Source organism: Bos indicus, chromosome 20, assembly GCF_029378745.1.
Source record: "Bos indicus isolate NIAB-ARS_2022 breed Sahiwal x Tharparkar chromosome 20, NIAB-ARS_B.indTharparkar_mat_pri_1.0, whole genome shotgun sequence".
NCBI lineage: Eukaryota > Metazoa > Chordata > Mammalia > Artiodactyla > Bovidae > Bos > Bos indicus.
In genome coordinates, this window is record NC_091779.1 from 71,454,030 (window position 1) to 71,471,845 (window position 17,816).

At 57.8% G+C, this 17,816-nt stretch overlaps 1 protein-coding gene and 1 long non-coding RNA gene across 2 annotated transcripts in view; one reads left to right on the forward strand and one right to left on the reverse strand.

The window, feature by feature from the left end:
- Positions 1 to 17,816, reverse strand: part of AHRR (aryl hydrocarbon receptor repressor) — a 78,519-nt gene that overhangs the window by 32,192 nt on the left and 28,511 nt on the right. The window contains exon 3 of the mRNA XM_019982723.2: positions 13,385 to 13,500. Within this exon, the coding sequence (XP_019838282.1) occupies positions 13,385 to 13,500 (116 nt within the window). The remainder of the gene's footprint in view (positions 1 to 13,384; positions 13,501 to 17,816) is intronic.
- LOC139178074 (uncharacterized) lies at positions 91 to 7,566 on the forward strand. Its single transcript, XR_011562504.1, has 3 exons — positions 91 to 356; positions 2,274 to 2,427; positions 6,195 to 7,566. It is a non-coding gene; the product is annotated as an uncharacterized lncRNA (long non-coding RNA).

A 17,816-nucleotide genomic window follows, 5' to 3' on the forward strand; every position in this document is an offset into this window, starting at 1 on the left:
GAGCAACACCACAGGCCGGGCCGTAGGCCGCCAGTCACGCGAGCGGGGCACCGGCCGCTGGGCCTGCTGGAGCCAGATCACTCGCTGGGCCTCGCCGCGGGGCCCGTGTGCGTGCGAGGCGCTTCTGCTGGGGATGGCTCGCCGGCTGTTTATAGATCCCACAAACAGTAAACTTGGCCTTGGGCTCCAGCCTCGGAAAGCGACAGCGCTTGCAAACAGTTCTTGAAAGAGGCAGTGGGCTGCCAGGGCAGAGCCACGAGAGTGGAGGCAGGTGCGGACCCCCGGGCCCTGGGAGCTGGCCCCGTGCTAGCCCGGCCCTGCTCCGCCAGCCACGGCCCCAGGGTCGTCCTCTCCAGGTGAGCAGCTGGACAGTGCAGGTGTCTGGACGGTGAGGCTGGCTCTGGGCCCTCCTGCGGCTGGTGGGAGGGGAGCCCAGAACCAGACACAGAATGTAGCCACTGCAGACGTTGCTCTCCTTCCCTGGGTGGACGTGACCAGTTCAAAAACACCTCAACCAAGAGCTGCTTTTTCAACAGCTGTGTGACCTTGGACAAACTACTTAACCTCTCTGGGCCTCAGGTTCCTCTTCTGAAAAACATGGATGACAGCAGGGACCGTCTCTGAGCTCAAATAAGCACCCACACGGAGTAAGGGCAGAATCAATACCGGTCCTGTTAATTTGAACCTGGGGCTTTGTGCTGGAACGAGTGATTTACCAAAAGTGTTGGCAGTGTTTTCTAAAGAGAAAACAAAGCCTTTTTGAAGATTGGGACGACTCTGAATGTAAACTTGGTTTAGCTCCTGAGAAGCAGTTATGGTCAATCGATAAACAGGTGCTCCTGATGACCCTGAAGGAGCGGCAGTACTCTGTCTGAGAGGCAGGTCCATCCTGCCCGGCTCCTGGGGTGGGAGGGGTTGCCCCCACTCACCCCCCCAAATCTCCAACCGGGAGCCACCAGCCTCAGCCTCATAGCCGAGGGTCACTCCAGACCTGTGGACACGTTCTAGACCATTCCTCTGCCCCTGGGGAGCCCAAGGGGGCCTGCAGGAGGGAGGGGTGCCACTGGGAGCCGGAGAGAGCCCCTGTGGAAGAGCCATCACACAGGAAAGCCCAGCCAGGCTGGCCCGACGGCAACAAAGTGTGCTGCCAGCGCAGCCCTCAGGAAGGAGCTGGTGTGAGCCCTCAGCCTGCACGCGGAACACACCGGGGCTGAGCTGGGCTCCATGGGGGAGGACTGGGCTCCACGTGGAACAAACTGGGGGTAAACTCAGGCTCCACGGTGGGGGAACCCGGGCTCCACGGTGGGGGAACCCGGGCTCCACGGTGGGGGAATCTGGGCTCCACATGGAACAAACCAGGGGTGAACTGGGCTCTGTGGTGGGTGAACCGGGCTCCACGAGGGGAAACCCGGGCTCCATGGCGGGGGCGGGGGGGCGACCCAGGCTTCATGGTGGGTGGACCTGGGCTCCATGGTTGGGGAACGCAGGCTCCACATGGAACAAACCGGGCCACAGCCTTGGCTGTGGGACAGGCAGGTTCTCAGGCCCCACGACATTCAGCTGCTCCTCCATGAACCCAGGGTGACCCAGAGCGAGCCAGGAGCTTTTCCCTAGTGATTAAACCCTGCAGATGCCGCAGGCCCGCAGCGTCTCAGTGCCCAGTGGTGAGCGGCGAGGCTGACAGTGAGGCCATGCAGCAGGCGCAGCCTGGCCCGCAGGTCGTCCTTCATGGGGCCGGCCTGCGTCCTTACCTCTGCTCAAGTCCCCACTGGGACCCTCCTTATGACCATGGGCTCAGTGAGGGCAGAGCCTGGGGCACACACGTCCAAGCCCGGGAGAGCCCAGGGCAGAGCAGAGCTTGAGTGGCCACAGGGGTAAGCTGACCAGGAAGCCCTGCTTGGGGACCACGGACGATCAGGGGCTCAAGGTAGACAGCTGGAGTGACCATGGACGGCCAGGAGGCACATAGCAGAGAGCTTTAGGTCTAAAAGCCACAGAGTGGCCCCAAACAGCTAAACTTATCTTCAGGGGTGGGGCCAGGAACTGTGGGCTTCTGACCGCAGGGAGACTGCTGGATGGACAGAAAGCACTACCGTGCATCACGGTGGACACAGCCTGAGGCCGATACCGCCCTGGACACTCAATGGATGTCAGATAGGCCCTGGGGTGGGGCCCGGGGTCTGCTAGGCAGTGAGGGCAGCCTGCCCTTCGGGGCTGTGTCCACCCAAAGGCCAGCCCCCAGGGAATTTACACTTTTACTTATGTCTGTCAAGTCCCTGAAAGAAGAGCCACATCAAAGAAGTTTGGGAACAACAGGGTCACAGCAGAAGGTGAGACAGTATTTCTCGGAGCACAGAGACCAGAGTGGGAGATGGAGCAGCCCCTGCAGCAGCCCGCTCAGCGGATCCAGAAAACGCATGGATGCAGGTACGCGGACATCAAGGCGCTCTCCCCAGAGCCGAGGGGTAGGAGGGCCTGGGATGCCCACGCCATGCCTCAGACGCATACCTGCGACCTCGCCAACACCACCCTCCAGCAGTAGGGACCCCAGGTGTGCGACGCTCCCTCCTGCAGCCTGCACTGCCCCCACCCCGCAACGGCAACCCTGAGACCCCTCCCCCAGGCCGCCCGCCTCCCACCCCTGCCAGCTCACTCTGTGCCCCACTATGCGGGCTCTGGGGTTTTGTACCCCTGTCCCTAGAGAACCCGTGGGCCCAGCACCAAGTGGAGGGAACTGCAGCAGGGAGTCCTCAGCCACAGCCACCAGGAGTGGGCACTCTTGGCCCCCGCGGTTCTCCCAACCAGGGGAAAGGGTCTCTAGGTCTTCCTCTAGGATCGGCCCCCACGTTCTCCCAACCAGGGGAAGGGGTCTCTAGGTCTTCCTCTAGGATCGGCCCCCACGTCCTCCCAACCAGGGGAAGGGGTCTCTAGGTCTTCCTCTAGGATCGGCCCCCACGTTCTCCCAACCAGGGGAAGGGGTCTCTAGGTCTTCCTCTAGGATCGGCCCCCACGTTCTCCCAACCAGGGGAAGGGGTCTCTAGGTCTTCCTCTAGGATCGGCCCCCACGTTCTCCCAACCAGGGGAAGGGGTCTCTAGGTCTTCCTCTAGGATCGGCCCCCACGTTCTCCCAACCAGGGGAAGGGGTCTCTAGGTCTTCCTCTAGGATCGGCCCCCACGTTCTCCCAACCAGGGGAAGGGGTCTCTAGGTCTTCCTCTAGGATCGGCCCCCACGTTCTCCCAACCAGGGGAAGGGGTCTCTAGGTCTTCCTCTAGGATCGGCCCCCACGTTCTCCCAACCAGGGGAAGGGGTCTCTAGGTCTTCCTCTAGGATCGGCCCCCACGTTCTCCCAACCAGGGGAAGGGGTCTGTAGGTCTTCCTCTAGGATCGGCCCCCACGTTCTCCCAACCAGGGGAAGGGGTCTCTAGGTCTTCCTCTAGGATCGGCCCCCACGTTCTCCCAACCAGGGGAAGGGGTCTCTAGGTCTTTCTCTAGGATCGGCCCCCGCGGTTCTCCCAACCAGGGGAAGGGGTTTCCAGGTCTCTCTCTAGGATCGGCCCCTGCGATTCTCCCAACCAGGGGAAGGGGTTTCTAGGTCTCTCTCCAGGAGAGCAACAGCCTGGAGGCAAGAAAGTCTGCACTCTTGTTCTCGGCACGTCTCTTGTGGTTCCTGAGAACTTCCCGGGAATTGTGCTGGCTTTTCCAGAAACCGCGCCAGCTCGGTTGGCACAGGTCAACAGCCTGCTGAGTGAGCGTGGTCGTCGGGGCTCCCAGACATGCAAGGCCCTCTCACGGCGCTTCCTTGAGGCCCATGGGTGCCACAGGGTCGCGTGAGTCACCTGCCCGGGCCCAGGGCCAGTGGCAGGAACAGCAAAACCCCCTCACTCGGGAATCAGCACGCCTGCCCATTTGCCACCCCTCCCCAGAGGATCTTGACTGCTTTAACCCAAGGACACTGCTGTGGCCTCAGAGGCAGACACAGCACAACCCAGAGACGCTGTGTGTCCCTGCCTGCAGCAAGGTTCAGGCTTCTGTGTCACAGGGCGAGCCAGCATAGGCTCCACGCCCCTTGCAAAGTCACCCCCCTTATCCTAGTGGGGGCCCAGGGCTGCCTGGGTCAGGATGAGGAGGGCTGCGGCCCGAGCCCAGGGCGGGCATTCGGGGGGAGCAGAGAATAGAAGAAAGAGCCCTTTCCTCCTCTGCTGGGCCCCTTGGGTTGCCTGGTGGGATAAGGGAAGCAGGGCTTCAGGACACAGCTGAGCTGCACCCCCAGGCACTCACTCCCCCACCCCGTGCACACCCCAGGCCAGGGTTCCTCCCAGGGCAGCCCTTCCTAGAGGAGACCGTCACCCAGGAGGCAAGTCCACCCGGCCCACCCCCGCGCCGACCCTCTGGCCCCCACCACCATGCGCCAGGACACAGTCCGGGGAATGCTGGCGGGTGGGGCAGCACAGAGCAGAGGATTAGACGAGCATGAGTTTAACATACAGATTTAAGGAGGTAAACGAATAGCAAAATGAAATAATAGGAAGAAACTGAGCAAATCAAGGGGAACCACTTACTAGGTAAGACAAGGCAGGGAGGAAGAGGAGACTGGCGGGCCACAGTCCGGGGGTGCAGAGAGCCGGACAGGACCGAGCGATTAAGCAGAGCACAGAGGACCGCGGAGGTCCATGTGATGGGCGCAGCCTGGAGGACTGGCCCTGGGGCAGCAGAGAAGGACAGCAGGCAGCACGGGAGAAAGAGCTGTGAGTGGGAGGACCGCCCAGGGGCCCTGGGCGCGGAGCTCCAGAGGTGGAACCAGTAACCGGGAAAAACATCCAAACTGAAGAAGAAAGACCTCAGATGGAAAGAACTCAGAGCACCAAGCAGGAAAAACAAGACAAAAGACACATCACAGTGAAATTCAAGAGTATCAGGCTCTTGAAAGACAGGCTCGCAAAAGCTCCAGACAGAGCCAGAGCGGACGTGCCACAGAGAACAGGTCGCAGAGCCCGGTGGCAGACTGGGCTGCAAAGCGTGGGATGGGAGTGATGAAGGTCGAGGGGAAAACTTCGAACCTAAAAGTCTAACCTCAGCCAAACTGTGATCCAAGTGTGAAAGCACGGGTGTGATGCAGACAGATTTCACAGGAGCTCCACGGGGAAGCGCTCGGGGGCTGTGGAGAGCGGGGCCGCGTGCGGAGCCTCAGAGGGGCCTGAGAACTGAGGGCCGCGGCAGGACCTGTGCCGGCCAACTTCTGGACAGTCACTGTGTCCACGCAGGGCCACTGGGCGGTCCCCGAGAACAAAAGCGGAGTGTGTGACTCCTTTAGCATGAGAAAGCGCGACCTGAATGGGGAGCTGGAGAGAAGGACAAGAAACCCAGGAAAGCACAGTCAATAGAAATTACAAAATACAAGGGCAGAAATTAGCCCTCAGCAAGAGTAATTACATGAAGAATAAAGACGCTAGGCTCCCAGCCAGGGCCCATGGTGCACTGGCAAGGCCAGTTAACGAGAGCGGGAGCCTGGCGGTGACAGCAAGGGGCCGCCGCAGCTGCAGGAGCCGGAGAGCGGGGCAACCTGAGCGTCCAACGGACACCCAGCAGGACGAGGGGCAGAGTAAAAGCGCAGAGTTTGAGGGCTTCCTGCTCCGGCAGCCGCCCGGAGCCGGGGCAGTGGAGCGGCCTGCTCGCAGCTCCCTGAGTGGCTGCCCCCGGCTTCCCAGGGTTTCAGGTGTCCGCATGCTCTCACCGCCACCACAGCTCGCTTCTGCTCGACTGAGCGGCATCACGGCTCTGCTAGAAGCTGAGCTGCTCGGTGCTCCAGACGTTCCTCAGTGGGGGTAGGGGGGTGCACTATGCTTAGTGACCGCTGGGCAATGACTTACCCCTGCCTCCCACAGCGAGCAGTGCACCACCTTCTCCCCACCTCCCGGTGAGCCCCGGGCTCCAGGTCCCCACTGCCACTTGGTCACGGCCTGTTCCACGTGGAGAAAGTGGAACTGGGAGGCCCAGGAGTGCCCCCACCCCTCCAAGGCAGGCAGGTGCCCCCTCCCCTCAGGCACCTCCCCGTGGCCTTCCCGACTCCTCCTCCTTGTCTCAGAGCCGACCCTCCCGTCCTGGGCGTGGAGTTTCAGGAGGCGAAAGCTTGGTATTGGAGCTTCAGCTTTAGCATCAGTCCCTCCAATGAATATTCAGGACTGATTTCCTTTAGGATGGACTGGTCTGATCAATACCTGACTCCAATACATTGGCCACCTGATGCAAAGAACTGCCTCATTTGAAAAGACGCTGATGTTGGGAAAGATTGAAGGCTGGAGGAGAAGGGGATGAGAGAGGATGAGATGGTTGGATGGCATCAACGACTCGTCGGACGTGAGTTTGAGTAAGCTCTGGGAGTTGGTGATGGACAGGGAGGGCTGGCGTGCTGCGGTCCGTGGGGTGGGACATGACTGAGCCATTGAACTGAACTGACCTGAAACACTTGGTCCTTCTCATTCTCTGTACTGGTCACCCATGGGGCCTTTGGGCCGGAAACTCAGTCCCGGGTTCTGGGAATCTTCTGGGTCACTTCCTTGACCATTTCCTCCCCTCTGATCTTTCTGGAGCTCTGAGTGCACAGGTCCCCGGGGCCTGGTGACTTCCCCAACTTTCCTGTTTTTCTCCGCCTGTTCCTCAGTTACGCGCGGGAGGACTCAAACTCTGGACCTTTCCACGGATTTCCAGGTTTTGCTCTCATGCCTTTAAGTTTTGAGCGCTGTTAAGATCTCCAGCTGGCCTCTCACGGGCGCGTGTGTCCCCCTGTCTGAGGAGCCCGAGGGCCGCCTGGCCTGTCTGTGCACCCTCTCCTCTCCACACGGCCGTCTCCATGCAGCTGCTTTCTCGTGGTTTCTGGGTTTGGCTCCATCAGCCTCTTCCCAGAGACCCACAGCCTCTGAGCGTGCCGGACCCGAGGAGCGGGCGTGAGCCCCTGTGCAGCCTCGGAGCTGCGAGCCCCGCGCGGAAGCCTGGACGTCCACACCTTTAGTGCTGCCTTTAGTTTTGTGTAAAGTAACAAGTTCACAGGCTCCAAGAACAGGTCAGGAACCCGTGCCTCACTCAGCCAGCCGCACAGCCACAATTACTGCACATGTATAGACGCAGAATGTGCGGGTCACACTCAGGAGACAGGAAGCAGAGGCCGATGGCTGGTGGTCAGGGAAGGGATGCAGGACGGCCAGCCTCCTCCAGGAGAGAAGGGGAAGCACTGAGAAAGGAAAACACCAAGAAAGATGCAACATCTCAGAAGAGAAACAGACGCCATGAAAAAAACTGAGAATTTCAGATGAGAAATAAAATACATGAAGTAAAAATTCCACTGGACGGGCTGAAGAGCAGGATGGAGGTGACAGAGAAGAGCCAGTGAAGACAACAGGAAGCGATCAGCCTGAGAGAGAAAATACGGGGAAAGAGTGAGGGGTGCCTCAGTCCCTGTGGACAGGATGAGAAAGCCCAACAGCTGGGCAGGGGGCTTTTGAAGTGAAAGAGACTGGGGCAATAGAAAATATTTGAAGACTACGGCTGAAAACTTCCCAAATTTGGTGAAAGACATAAATTTATAGGCTCAGGTAGCTCCTGCATGCTTGCTGAGTTGCTTCGGTTGTGTCTGACTCTTTGCGGCCCTGTGGACTGTGTAGCCCACCAGGCTCCTCTGTCTGTGGGATTCTCCAGACAAGAATACTGGAGTGGGTAGCCATGGCACTTCTCCAGGGGATCTTCCAGACCCAGGGATCATGCGTGAGTCTCTTGTCTGCCGCATTGGCAAGCAGGTTCTTTACCACTAGCTCCACCTGGGAAGCCCTCAGAAAGCTCAGCGAACCCTAAATAGGACAGTCGAATAAACCCAGCATATACAAGCCCAAGCATATCAAAATTAAGCAGCAAAGGTCAGCAGAGATACTGAACTGGAATACTAATAAGTATTACTAAATCACAAGGAAGGTAGAAGAGAAACAAAACATAGAAAAACTACAAAACGGTAGACTGAGATCCAGTAATATCAGTGATTACTGAAACCCAGTAATATCAATGATTACTGCAATATAAATGCCCTAAATACACCAATTGAAAAAATGATGCTGTAGGACTGGACTCAGAAAAACAAAACCAAAAAAGGCCCCAAAATATACCATCAATACATTAAATGTAATAATACAAATGGGTTAAGATGAAAAGATGAAGCAAGGTATGCCAAGGAAACATTAACCAGAAAAAAGCTGGCACGACTGTATTAGTATCAGACAAAGCAGACCCTGGGAAGACTACAATAAAGAGGTGTTTAATGAGATGAGGTGTGTAATGATAATGGTAGAAAGGTCAGTTCAAGAAGAAAACATGACTATCCTCAGTAAGACAACAGAACTCCAAAGAACACAGCAAAAACTGAGAGAACTTAAAAGAGAAGTACAGAAATCCATAATTACACTAGACGGTATCTTTCAGGTGAAGACCAGACAGAAGATCGGCAAGGACATAAAAGTCGTCAGCGTCATCAGACGACTTGATGTGGCTAATGTTTCGCAGACACCTCACCCAGGACCAGCAGTCGGGCTCACAGACAGCCCTGTCCTTCAGGAGGGAGGGGCAGGGCCTCTCTGGGGCCTCTTACAAGAGCACCAACCCCATTCATGACCACCTCACCTCCAAACACTGCCACACTGGAGGGAGGTCTCCAGTCTAGTGTGAATCTGAATTATATTAATTTTGGTGGGGGTCAGGGGGACACAGTATCCAGCCCATAACAATGATCAGTGAAACTAATAGCTGTGTGTCTTTGAAAAAAATGAATAAAGTGAATATACTTCTAGCCCAAGTGACTAAGAAAAAAAACAAGAGAAAACACAAATTACCAATGAAATGAAAAATGAGACATAGCTACAGAACCCACAGACATTAAAAAGGCAACATGCGAAAACAGTGGACAGTGCTGTACTCACAAAATCAATAATGTAGATGAAGTAAACCAACTCCTTGAAAGATGCAAACTACTCAAATTCACACTAGAATAGATAACATAAATAGTCCTTATTAATTAAGGAAAATGCACTCAGTTTAATCTTCTATGATTTAAACTAAAGAAAATCTAAAGAAAATCCCCAGATCAGTTGTTTTCTCTGGTGAATTCTATAATCACCTGAAGAGGGATAACATTAATTCTACACAAGCTCTTTCAGGAAAAAGAAGAAAAGGGAACACTCCCAGCCAATGTCACGAAGCCTGCATCAGCACGCCACCACAAGCAGACAAAGACATCACGAGGAAACAGCATAAACACAAAATCTCCAAAATACTAGCAAGACCGAGTCCAGCAATATATAAATAAGGGCATGCAAGGTTGAGTAAGCATTTGAAAACCAATGAATGTAATTCACAATATTAAATATAGAAAGACTCAGGAAGAAAAACCACAATCTCACTAGATGCAGAAAAAGCATCTAACAACACTTAATATCCATTCAAAATAAGAACTCTCAGAAATGAAGGAATAAAGAGGAATTTCTTAATCTAAGACATCTATAGAAAGCAAAATGAGCATGATAAAAGGCAGACACAAGACTCTGCTTAGACTACTAAGCTACGGTTTCTCCAGTGGTCATGCATGCATGTGAGAGTTGGATCATAAGGGCTAAGCACTGAAGAATTGATGCTTTTGAACTGTGGAGTTGGAGAAGACTCTTAAGAGTCCCTTGGACAACAAGGAGATCAAACCAGTAATTCTAAAGAAAATCAACCCTAAATATTCCTTGGAAGGACTGATGCTGAAGCTGAAACTCCAATACTTTGGCCACCTGATGTGAAGAGCTGAATCATTAGGAAAGACCCTGATGCTGGAGAAGACTGAAGGTAGGAGGAGACGGGGACGACAGAGGATGGCATCACCGACTCAATGGACAGAGTTTGAGCAAGCTCTGGGAGATGGCGAAGGACATGGAAGTCTGGTGTGCTGCAGTCCATGGGGTGGCAAAGAGTCGGACACAACTGAGCGACTCAACAACAACAACACAGTAATCTAGACAGCAAGGTGCTTATTTGTGAAAGGTTAGACATATAACCTGGAACCCTCCAGTGTTCTTGCCTGGAGAATCTCAGGGACTGGCGAGCCTTGTGGTCTGCCGTCTATGGGGTTGCACAGAGTCGGACACGACTGAAGCGACTCAGCAGCAGCAGCAGCAGACATATAACCAATGAACCTGATGAGAGTCCAGAAACACTCAAAAGTATGACCAACTGATTTTTTATGAAGGTATAAAGGTAATTCAATGGTGAAAGGATCGACTTTTGAATAAATGGTCTGAAAAAACTAGAATTCATATGCAAAAATAAACAAATCTTGCCCTATGTCTCCTACCTTACCCTAAGGTTAACTAAAAACAGATCACAGACTTGAGTGTAAAACTTAAAACTGAATGCAACAGTATGAAACATTGGACTCAAACATATAAGAAAAGTCTTTATAACCTTGGAATAAGTAAAGAGTTCTTATATCTGACACCAAAATCATCATCTATTACTAAAAAGTGGATAGACTGAATTTTGTCAAAGTTAATACTTTCACTCTGCAAGACCCTGTCAAGAATGAAGACCAAGAAGAAAAAAGAAAAAACAAAAGAAAAAGAAAAAGAATGAAAAGACAAGCCAGGCTGGGAGCAGACACTACAGACCTACACACAGGGAGACACGTGGGGCATTCACACGAGCTCAGAGCTCAACAGTTCAGAGAGCAAACAACCCGATCTGTGCTTAACGGACAAAGACTTGAGTAGACAGCTTACAAAGAGGACCTGTGGATGGCAGAGAGACACATGAAAAGATGCTCAACGTTATCGGTCATGAGGGAAACACAAATTAAACCCACATGTGGCCCAGCTCCTAAAACGGCTTGGTACACCGTGCAAACCAGGGACGTGGAGCAGCTTAGAGCTCCGTCCCTGTGATGGGGACGCACCAGCACAGCCGCCCAGGCAAGCAGCGTGGCCGTCTCTTGCAAAGTTAAGCACACACACACCGATCTTCCGAATCAAAGGAAAACCTGTGTGCAGAGAAACTTGTGTGTGAATGTTCATCACAGCTCTCTACTCACAGTCCGCACAGCCTGGAAACAATCCGGAGGCCTCAGCGGCTGGGAGGGCCAGTGCGGTGAGACACCCACACCGCAGGTGCCGGCCGCCTGGCCACAGGTGCAGGATGTGGAGCCGGGGGCAGGTGGGGGTCTGGCTGCAAACGGAGAGCAGGAGGGAAACTTAGGGGGAAGGACCTGCTCAGTGCTGTTGCCCTACACCGCCAGAAAGAGCACAGTTCAGAAAAGCCCGTGCAGCTCAGGACACCTCATCTCTAGCCAGGGTCAAGGGGTCAGGGTCTCTTCAACCAGACAGGAGACACCCTCCTTGGTGGGGGTGGCCCAAGGCCCACGACACGGCTGTGAGCACAGAGGCCCAGGCCTCTCTCCCCCATGGAGGCAGGACAGCCCGGAGACACTGGGGGAGTGTGGCCCCGGCGGTAGCCCCGGATGCAGGACGGCGCCCGGCACTCTAACCAGCACAGCAGGCTGTGCGCGTTGGCTCCTGCGTTTATAGTGCAGAGTGAAAGTTTAAACACGATTTTATGGTTAAGATGTCATTTTAATCTTGAACGTGAATAGGGAAAGAGCGATGCCAGCTATCATCTGGCGAGAATGAAATCCAGGCTGGCAGGACGTTCTCCATGTTCACTAGCACTAACAGAAAAAAGCAGCTTCAAAGGAAAAATAACATTTAAGATTTGCTTCCTACAAACCCGATAAGGAATGAATACGGGAACGTTTCCTCTTCCGAAAGCACAACATTTCCAAAAGCACTCCACCTCAGGCCTACTCTCTGCTCCACAGGGCCCCGGGGTGGGAGGCCCCAGCACCCTGCGAACTCAAACGCAAACCCTGTCGCCTGCGAGAACACCGTCTGCCCTCACGTGTTTTCACCTCTTTAGGAAAGAGGTGGTCTGTAAGCTCCTAGGGCCTCCGAGCATCCAGACCCCTCTGCAGGGCCGAGGCCCGGGGGCTGTGGGGCGGGGGTGGTGGGGGCCGCGTGGCCTGTACGAGAAGGTGCAGCGTGACGCGGGCCGTCGGGGGGCCCGACTGGGGGCGGAGGGCTGCTGAGCAGACACGGGCAGAGCAGGGCCGGGAAGCAGACCCCGAGGAGTCGGTCGGCCAGGTCCGCCTGTCCCTGCCGTGCGCTCTTCCACCCTCTCTTCCTCGTCCACACCTCTGACTAAGAGCTGAGGCAGGAGCCTGGCTGAGATGAAAAGATGTCTCCTGGGCCCCCCTTCCTCACAGAGGAGGCTGCAGGGGGAGGAGTTGTCGGGGCCATGGGGGAAGGAAAGCCCTGTGGCCACTGCCAAGGTCACTGTGTGTCCCCACGCAACATTCAGACCCCGAGGGGGCGCTGGCCCGGCGGGCGGGGGACCCGAGTGGGAACGAGCTGGGGAGCACTCTCACGCCCACATGACTGGCAGGGAGAGGGATGTGGGCTGTGGAGCAGCCTGGGGTGCAGACCAGCCGCCTGCAGGGACCAAGTGGCTCTCAGAGGCGGGGCTTCTCCCAGCTGAGCAGCACCTGCCCTCCGTCCCATCACCTAACAGAGATGCCGAACTGGGGGGCCACGGAGGGCACGAGGCTGCGGCCGGCTTCATCTGGGGGCAGAACTGCCCACCAAACAAGGCTGGGGGCCCAGAACCAGAGGCTCAGCTCTGGGCCCACGGGCAGACACGCAGCGGACACGCGGGCCCGGGAGGACAGCCAGAGCAGCCTGGCTGCAAGGCCACTGCGGCCGCCGGTTACGGGGCAGCCTTCCGTGGGCTGCTCCCTGCACCCCAACCCCCCGGGGAGGGACGGCCTGCACCGCCGCCTTCCCGGGAGGCCCTGCGTCTCTGGTGGACATGCAGCACTTTCACCCTATGAGCAGTGACTGATCCCACCCGGGAAGCCCCACCTCCCTCTATCTTGTCAGGAAAAGCAGTTCAGAACCACCCAGCAGGCCCGGCTCTGGTGAGAAGGCCCGCCCTGCCCGTGATGTCCGGTGTGTAGTGTCAACAACGGGGTCAACCCAGGACTCACAATGCATGATTTTCTGTCCTCAGTCTGAGGGGAAAAGCCTGCTCGGTATTTTATTAGGTTCTCGCATTGACAAGTAAAAGCTGAAAATGCAGAAGGGAAAGCGAGGTTCCCATCTGAAGCCCATGGGCCTGGGGGTCAGCCGTGTGTGCTGCCCAGAGGTCCTGGAGCCCACCTGCAACCAAGCCCTCCAGAGACTGAACTCCCTGGTGGTTGTGAATGGTCACGACTGACGCCACAATGCAGCCAGGAGACCCAGGGGTGCGGGGCGGGGAGCTCACCTCCAGCAGCAGCCTTCCCTCCAGCACAGTCGAGCCTGCAGACCCTCCGCGTGGACCCCGCTCTCCCGGCGAGGGGGCAGCAGCCACCGGCTGCCTCGGGCACCTCTCCTGCAGGGCTGAGGGGGGCATGGTCAGTCACACTCTTCCTGCGTCCCCGGCTCCCACCCTCCGCAGGCACGCCGGCCCAGGTCTGCTCTCCTCCCGGGTACCCAGGGCAATGCCGGGCAGCTGGTGGGGGACAATCAGGGACAGGGTTTCTCGGCTGGCCGCACCTCGAGGACCCTGCCCCACCCTGCTCTCCGCCTCCCCCGGTGAGCCTCTTAACCACCTTCCCTGCTTCAGCGGCCCTTCAGGGGTCCCAAAGCTCCCCTCTTAAGACCCAAGCCTGGGCAGGGCCCCAAACTGGACACCACTGTTCAAGGGAACCAGTCACCAGGAATCCTGCACACCCCCTCCCGTCCCTCTGTCCCGGAGCCCCGGCCTGACCCAGACTGGAGCAGCAAGTGCCCCGCGGACCCCCACCCCTGCCAGAGCCCCCTGCCGCCTCTGCCCCGACTCTGGCCTCATCTGCACTTGAGGTGAAGCGCTCAGACAGACAGACAGACGTCCACATCCTAGCCCTGAACTCCATGCTCTGTCATCAGCTCCTGGAATTATGAGGGTCCCGGCCAGGAGCCGGCCTGGCGCTGATGCCTCCATGGAGGCCTCCAGGACTGCGCTTCCATTCCCCCTGAGTTGGGGGGCGTTAGTGCCACCAAGGGCCCTGCAGGCCATCACCGCCTCATCTGGTGTTGGGGTAAAATACAAGCACACCGCAGAGCTCCCCAACATTTCTTCCCAAACCAGAAGTTGTGCTGAACACTCCCTCCAGGGGCAATGGGCACCTCCAGGAGCTGGTCAGAAATGCAGGGTCCCAGGCCCCCAGTGTGCCCTCCAGGTTGGGTGGGGACCACTGCAGACAGAGACCCCTCACACACACATTCACACACAGACATACACACACACACACAGAAACAGACACACAGACACATATAGACAAACACACAGACACACAGACACACAAAGAAACAGACAGACACAGACAGAGACACACAGAGACACACACGGACAAGGGGACACACACACAGACACACAAATACACACAGACAGACACATACAGACAGACATAAACACACACAGAGATACACACACACAGAGATATACAGACACATAGGGACACAAACACACACACAGACACATATAGAAACAGACACACACATACAGACATACACACACACAGACACATACAGAAACACACACAGACATACACACACACGGAGACAGACACACAGAAACAGACACACAGACATACACACATATATACAGACACACAGACACACACAGAAACAGACACACAGAGACACACACAGTCACGTACACACACAAGGGGACACACAGACACACAGAAATAGACACACACAGAGAGACACACATAGACACGCACACACACAGACACACACACACAAGGACACACACATACAAAGAGACACACACAGTCATGCACACGCACACACACACACAGATATGCACACACAGAAACATACAGAAACAGACACACAGACACACGCACACACACACACACACAAGGACACACAGGGACACACAGGCAGCAACCAAGCTGACCCCTCCTCCACGCCCCTGGTCCAGACTGAGGGTGTCCACAGGGAGAAAGGGCTCCTCTGGAGGCGCTCAGCCCCACCCGTGCGGTCCCCTCGGTGGCCCTGCCGTGGCCTCTCCATCCCTCCTCCTCAGAAGCTGTGCTGCATCCCCTCCCTCCTCCTCGGACTGTGCTCCATCCCCTCCCTCCTCCTAGGAAGCTGTGCTGCATCCCCTCCCTCATCCTCGGAAGCTGTGCTCCATCACCTCCCTCCTCCTCGGAAGCTGTGCTCCATCCCCTCCCTCTCCCGCACTAAATGGAACGAGAGACGAACCCGTTTCCTCAGCAGAAGGTACTGAGTTCCGGGAAACAGGACAGTCCACTGGGGGCCTGGGCAGAGACACAGACGGCTGGCCTCCCTGCCCCACGAAAGAGAAGGTTCTCTCTCCCTCCAGCAGCCGAGCCCTCCTCGGGGTTGCTGGTTTTCAAGGCACCAAAAAAGCTCTGAGCTCAGAAGCCAGAGGCGCTAACACTTAATCCCTTGTGTGTGCCTCTCTGCTCAGAAAGCTGAAAGGTGAGTGCCCAAGACTCCTGGAGCCAGTCCTCCCTGAACAGAGGCTCCGTGAGACCGGGAGCCATGCTGGGGTCCACAGGAACCTCCTGGGGCCCAGGAGCCCTCCGCCTCTGACTGAGGACCACACAGCCCGGCTCCGAGGCTGAGGAAGACCCAGGAGGGTGTGGGCTGGGGCCCAGGCCCACTCCCACCCCTTCTGCGGGCTTCCCAGAAGGTCCAGCCCAACAGCCCACCCAGAGGCCACGTCTCCCAGGTGGTCTGAGGCCAGGAGTGGGTGGCAGCGGGGGGTGGGGGGGGAGGCAGGACCCCACTTCCCCACCCAGTGCACCAGGGCCGTCCTCTCCAGGACCCAGACCAGCAAGGCCTCCCACTGACCAACCGCAAAGCCCACTGTGGGGGCGCCCCCCTGCCCCTCCCCAAGGGGAAGGGGAGGTTTGGGTTCGGGCTTCCGGGCTCTCCTGCTTGTCAGCCCTGCAGCCCCGAGTGGGGGTGCTGTTGCCCGCAACTGGAGGCTGGGGCATCCCCAGGTGGTGACATCACCAAACTGGGGATTCACTGACCCCTGCTGGGACCCTGCCCCCCAACTCCAGAACACAGGCTTGCAGGGGCCAGAGCCGACACAGGCGGCCGCGGGGAGCAGAGGTCGCTTCCAGAGGCAGAAGTGGGGGTCCCCTTCCAACTTCCCTCCGCCCCCCTCTCCGACGGCGCGGCAGCATCGCGTGCGCCCCCAGCGGGCACCCCCGCTTCCCGCCTCCGCAGCCACATTCCGAGGGGCACGCCCGGCAGGGCCTCCGCGGGCCGCTGTCACGCGATGGGGCGTCAGCGCCGCAGTGACAGCCACCTGGCCCCCGGCCAGGGCCTCGCGTGCGAGCAGGGCCGCCCGCGCGCCCCACCCCCAGGCCTGCGGCGAGACTGGAAGAAGCCAAATGCGATTCCGAGGCTGTCCCGGAGGCCCCACCAGGGCGGGGGCGGGGCCGGGGGGCGGGGCGCGGCCTTCCGAAAACCCTTCTGAGGCACAGCCCCCCCAGGTCAGGGGGGCCGGAAGTTGCCAGGGCAGCAAACTCTGGTGTGGGTGGGGGTCAGAGCCAGGGCCCGGGGTCTGGGGGTGCCAGTCCTCTTAATGGGGGGGATGGCACAGCAGTGGGGAGTGGGGACGGAAAGAGAGTGGGGAGCACCCCCAGGGGTGCGGGGGGAGCAGCCCGCACTCCCCGTGGCCCTGTGGCCAGCATCTAGGTCTGCTCTTTCATCTCAGCATCTCTCTACAGGGCCGGCCTCTCTCCCTCCCTGCCATGGCGGGCAGTGGGGGGGGTCTCATCCACGATGACCTGGGACTGAGCCCAGCTCCGTCTGAGTGGGGCCCAGAGGGGAGGCCAGGGCTGCAGGCAGGGTCTCTGCAGACAGCCCCCAGCCCCACTGCTGGCACCCTCCCTGCCAGGCCTCCTCTTAGACAAAGGGTGAGCCCACCACCACGCTCCCCTGCCTAGTGCTCCTGGTTGCCCCCGGTAACATGCCAGGGAGAAGAGCTAGCGGAGAGCAGGTGTGTGTAGGGTAGGGTGTCCAGGGGGAAGTTTGTGGAAGTTGGAGAGGAGTCGCTGTGGCCTCTGGGCCCCGTGAGGAAGGTCTTGGCAGGGGTGCCCCATGGCCCAGGGCTCCAGGAACCCCCTGGGGTCCAGCCAGGGATGGAAGCCCGCACGTCTAAGGGCCTTGTGCCCCCTCTGAGCTGCTGTCCCCCCTAGCCGGCTCCTCGTTGTCCTCAAAGAGGGCCAAGCCACATGATGCAGGTTCTGGCCAGCACCAATGACCCTCCCGCCCCACCCCGCAGGCAGGCGGGCTCCTCCCCACAGCCTGGTCTCCGAGGGACGGTGGGAGGGACCATCAAGACCCCCAGCCCCACAGAAGCCATCCTGGCCCAGGACAGAGCCTGGGATCAGCCTTCGCACCGTCTGTAGACACAGCTGAGGGCCTGCAGGCAAGGAGGCCGGTCAGGGCTGCCCCCTCCCAGGAATGCACAGACTCCCTGAGGCTGGCACAGCCCAGCCTGAGCCCTGAGACTGCCCGTACCCGGGGCTCAGCCGGAAGCCCTGGGTTCCGTCCCCTCCACAGGCCCCAGAGCTCCGGCCATTACAGAGGTTCTCACTGCCCTGTCTGACCCGTCCACCAGTGGTCCACAGAACCAACCAGAACCAGCTTCCCTCACTTCACTGACTCCCTGCATCCCTGAG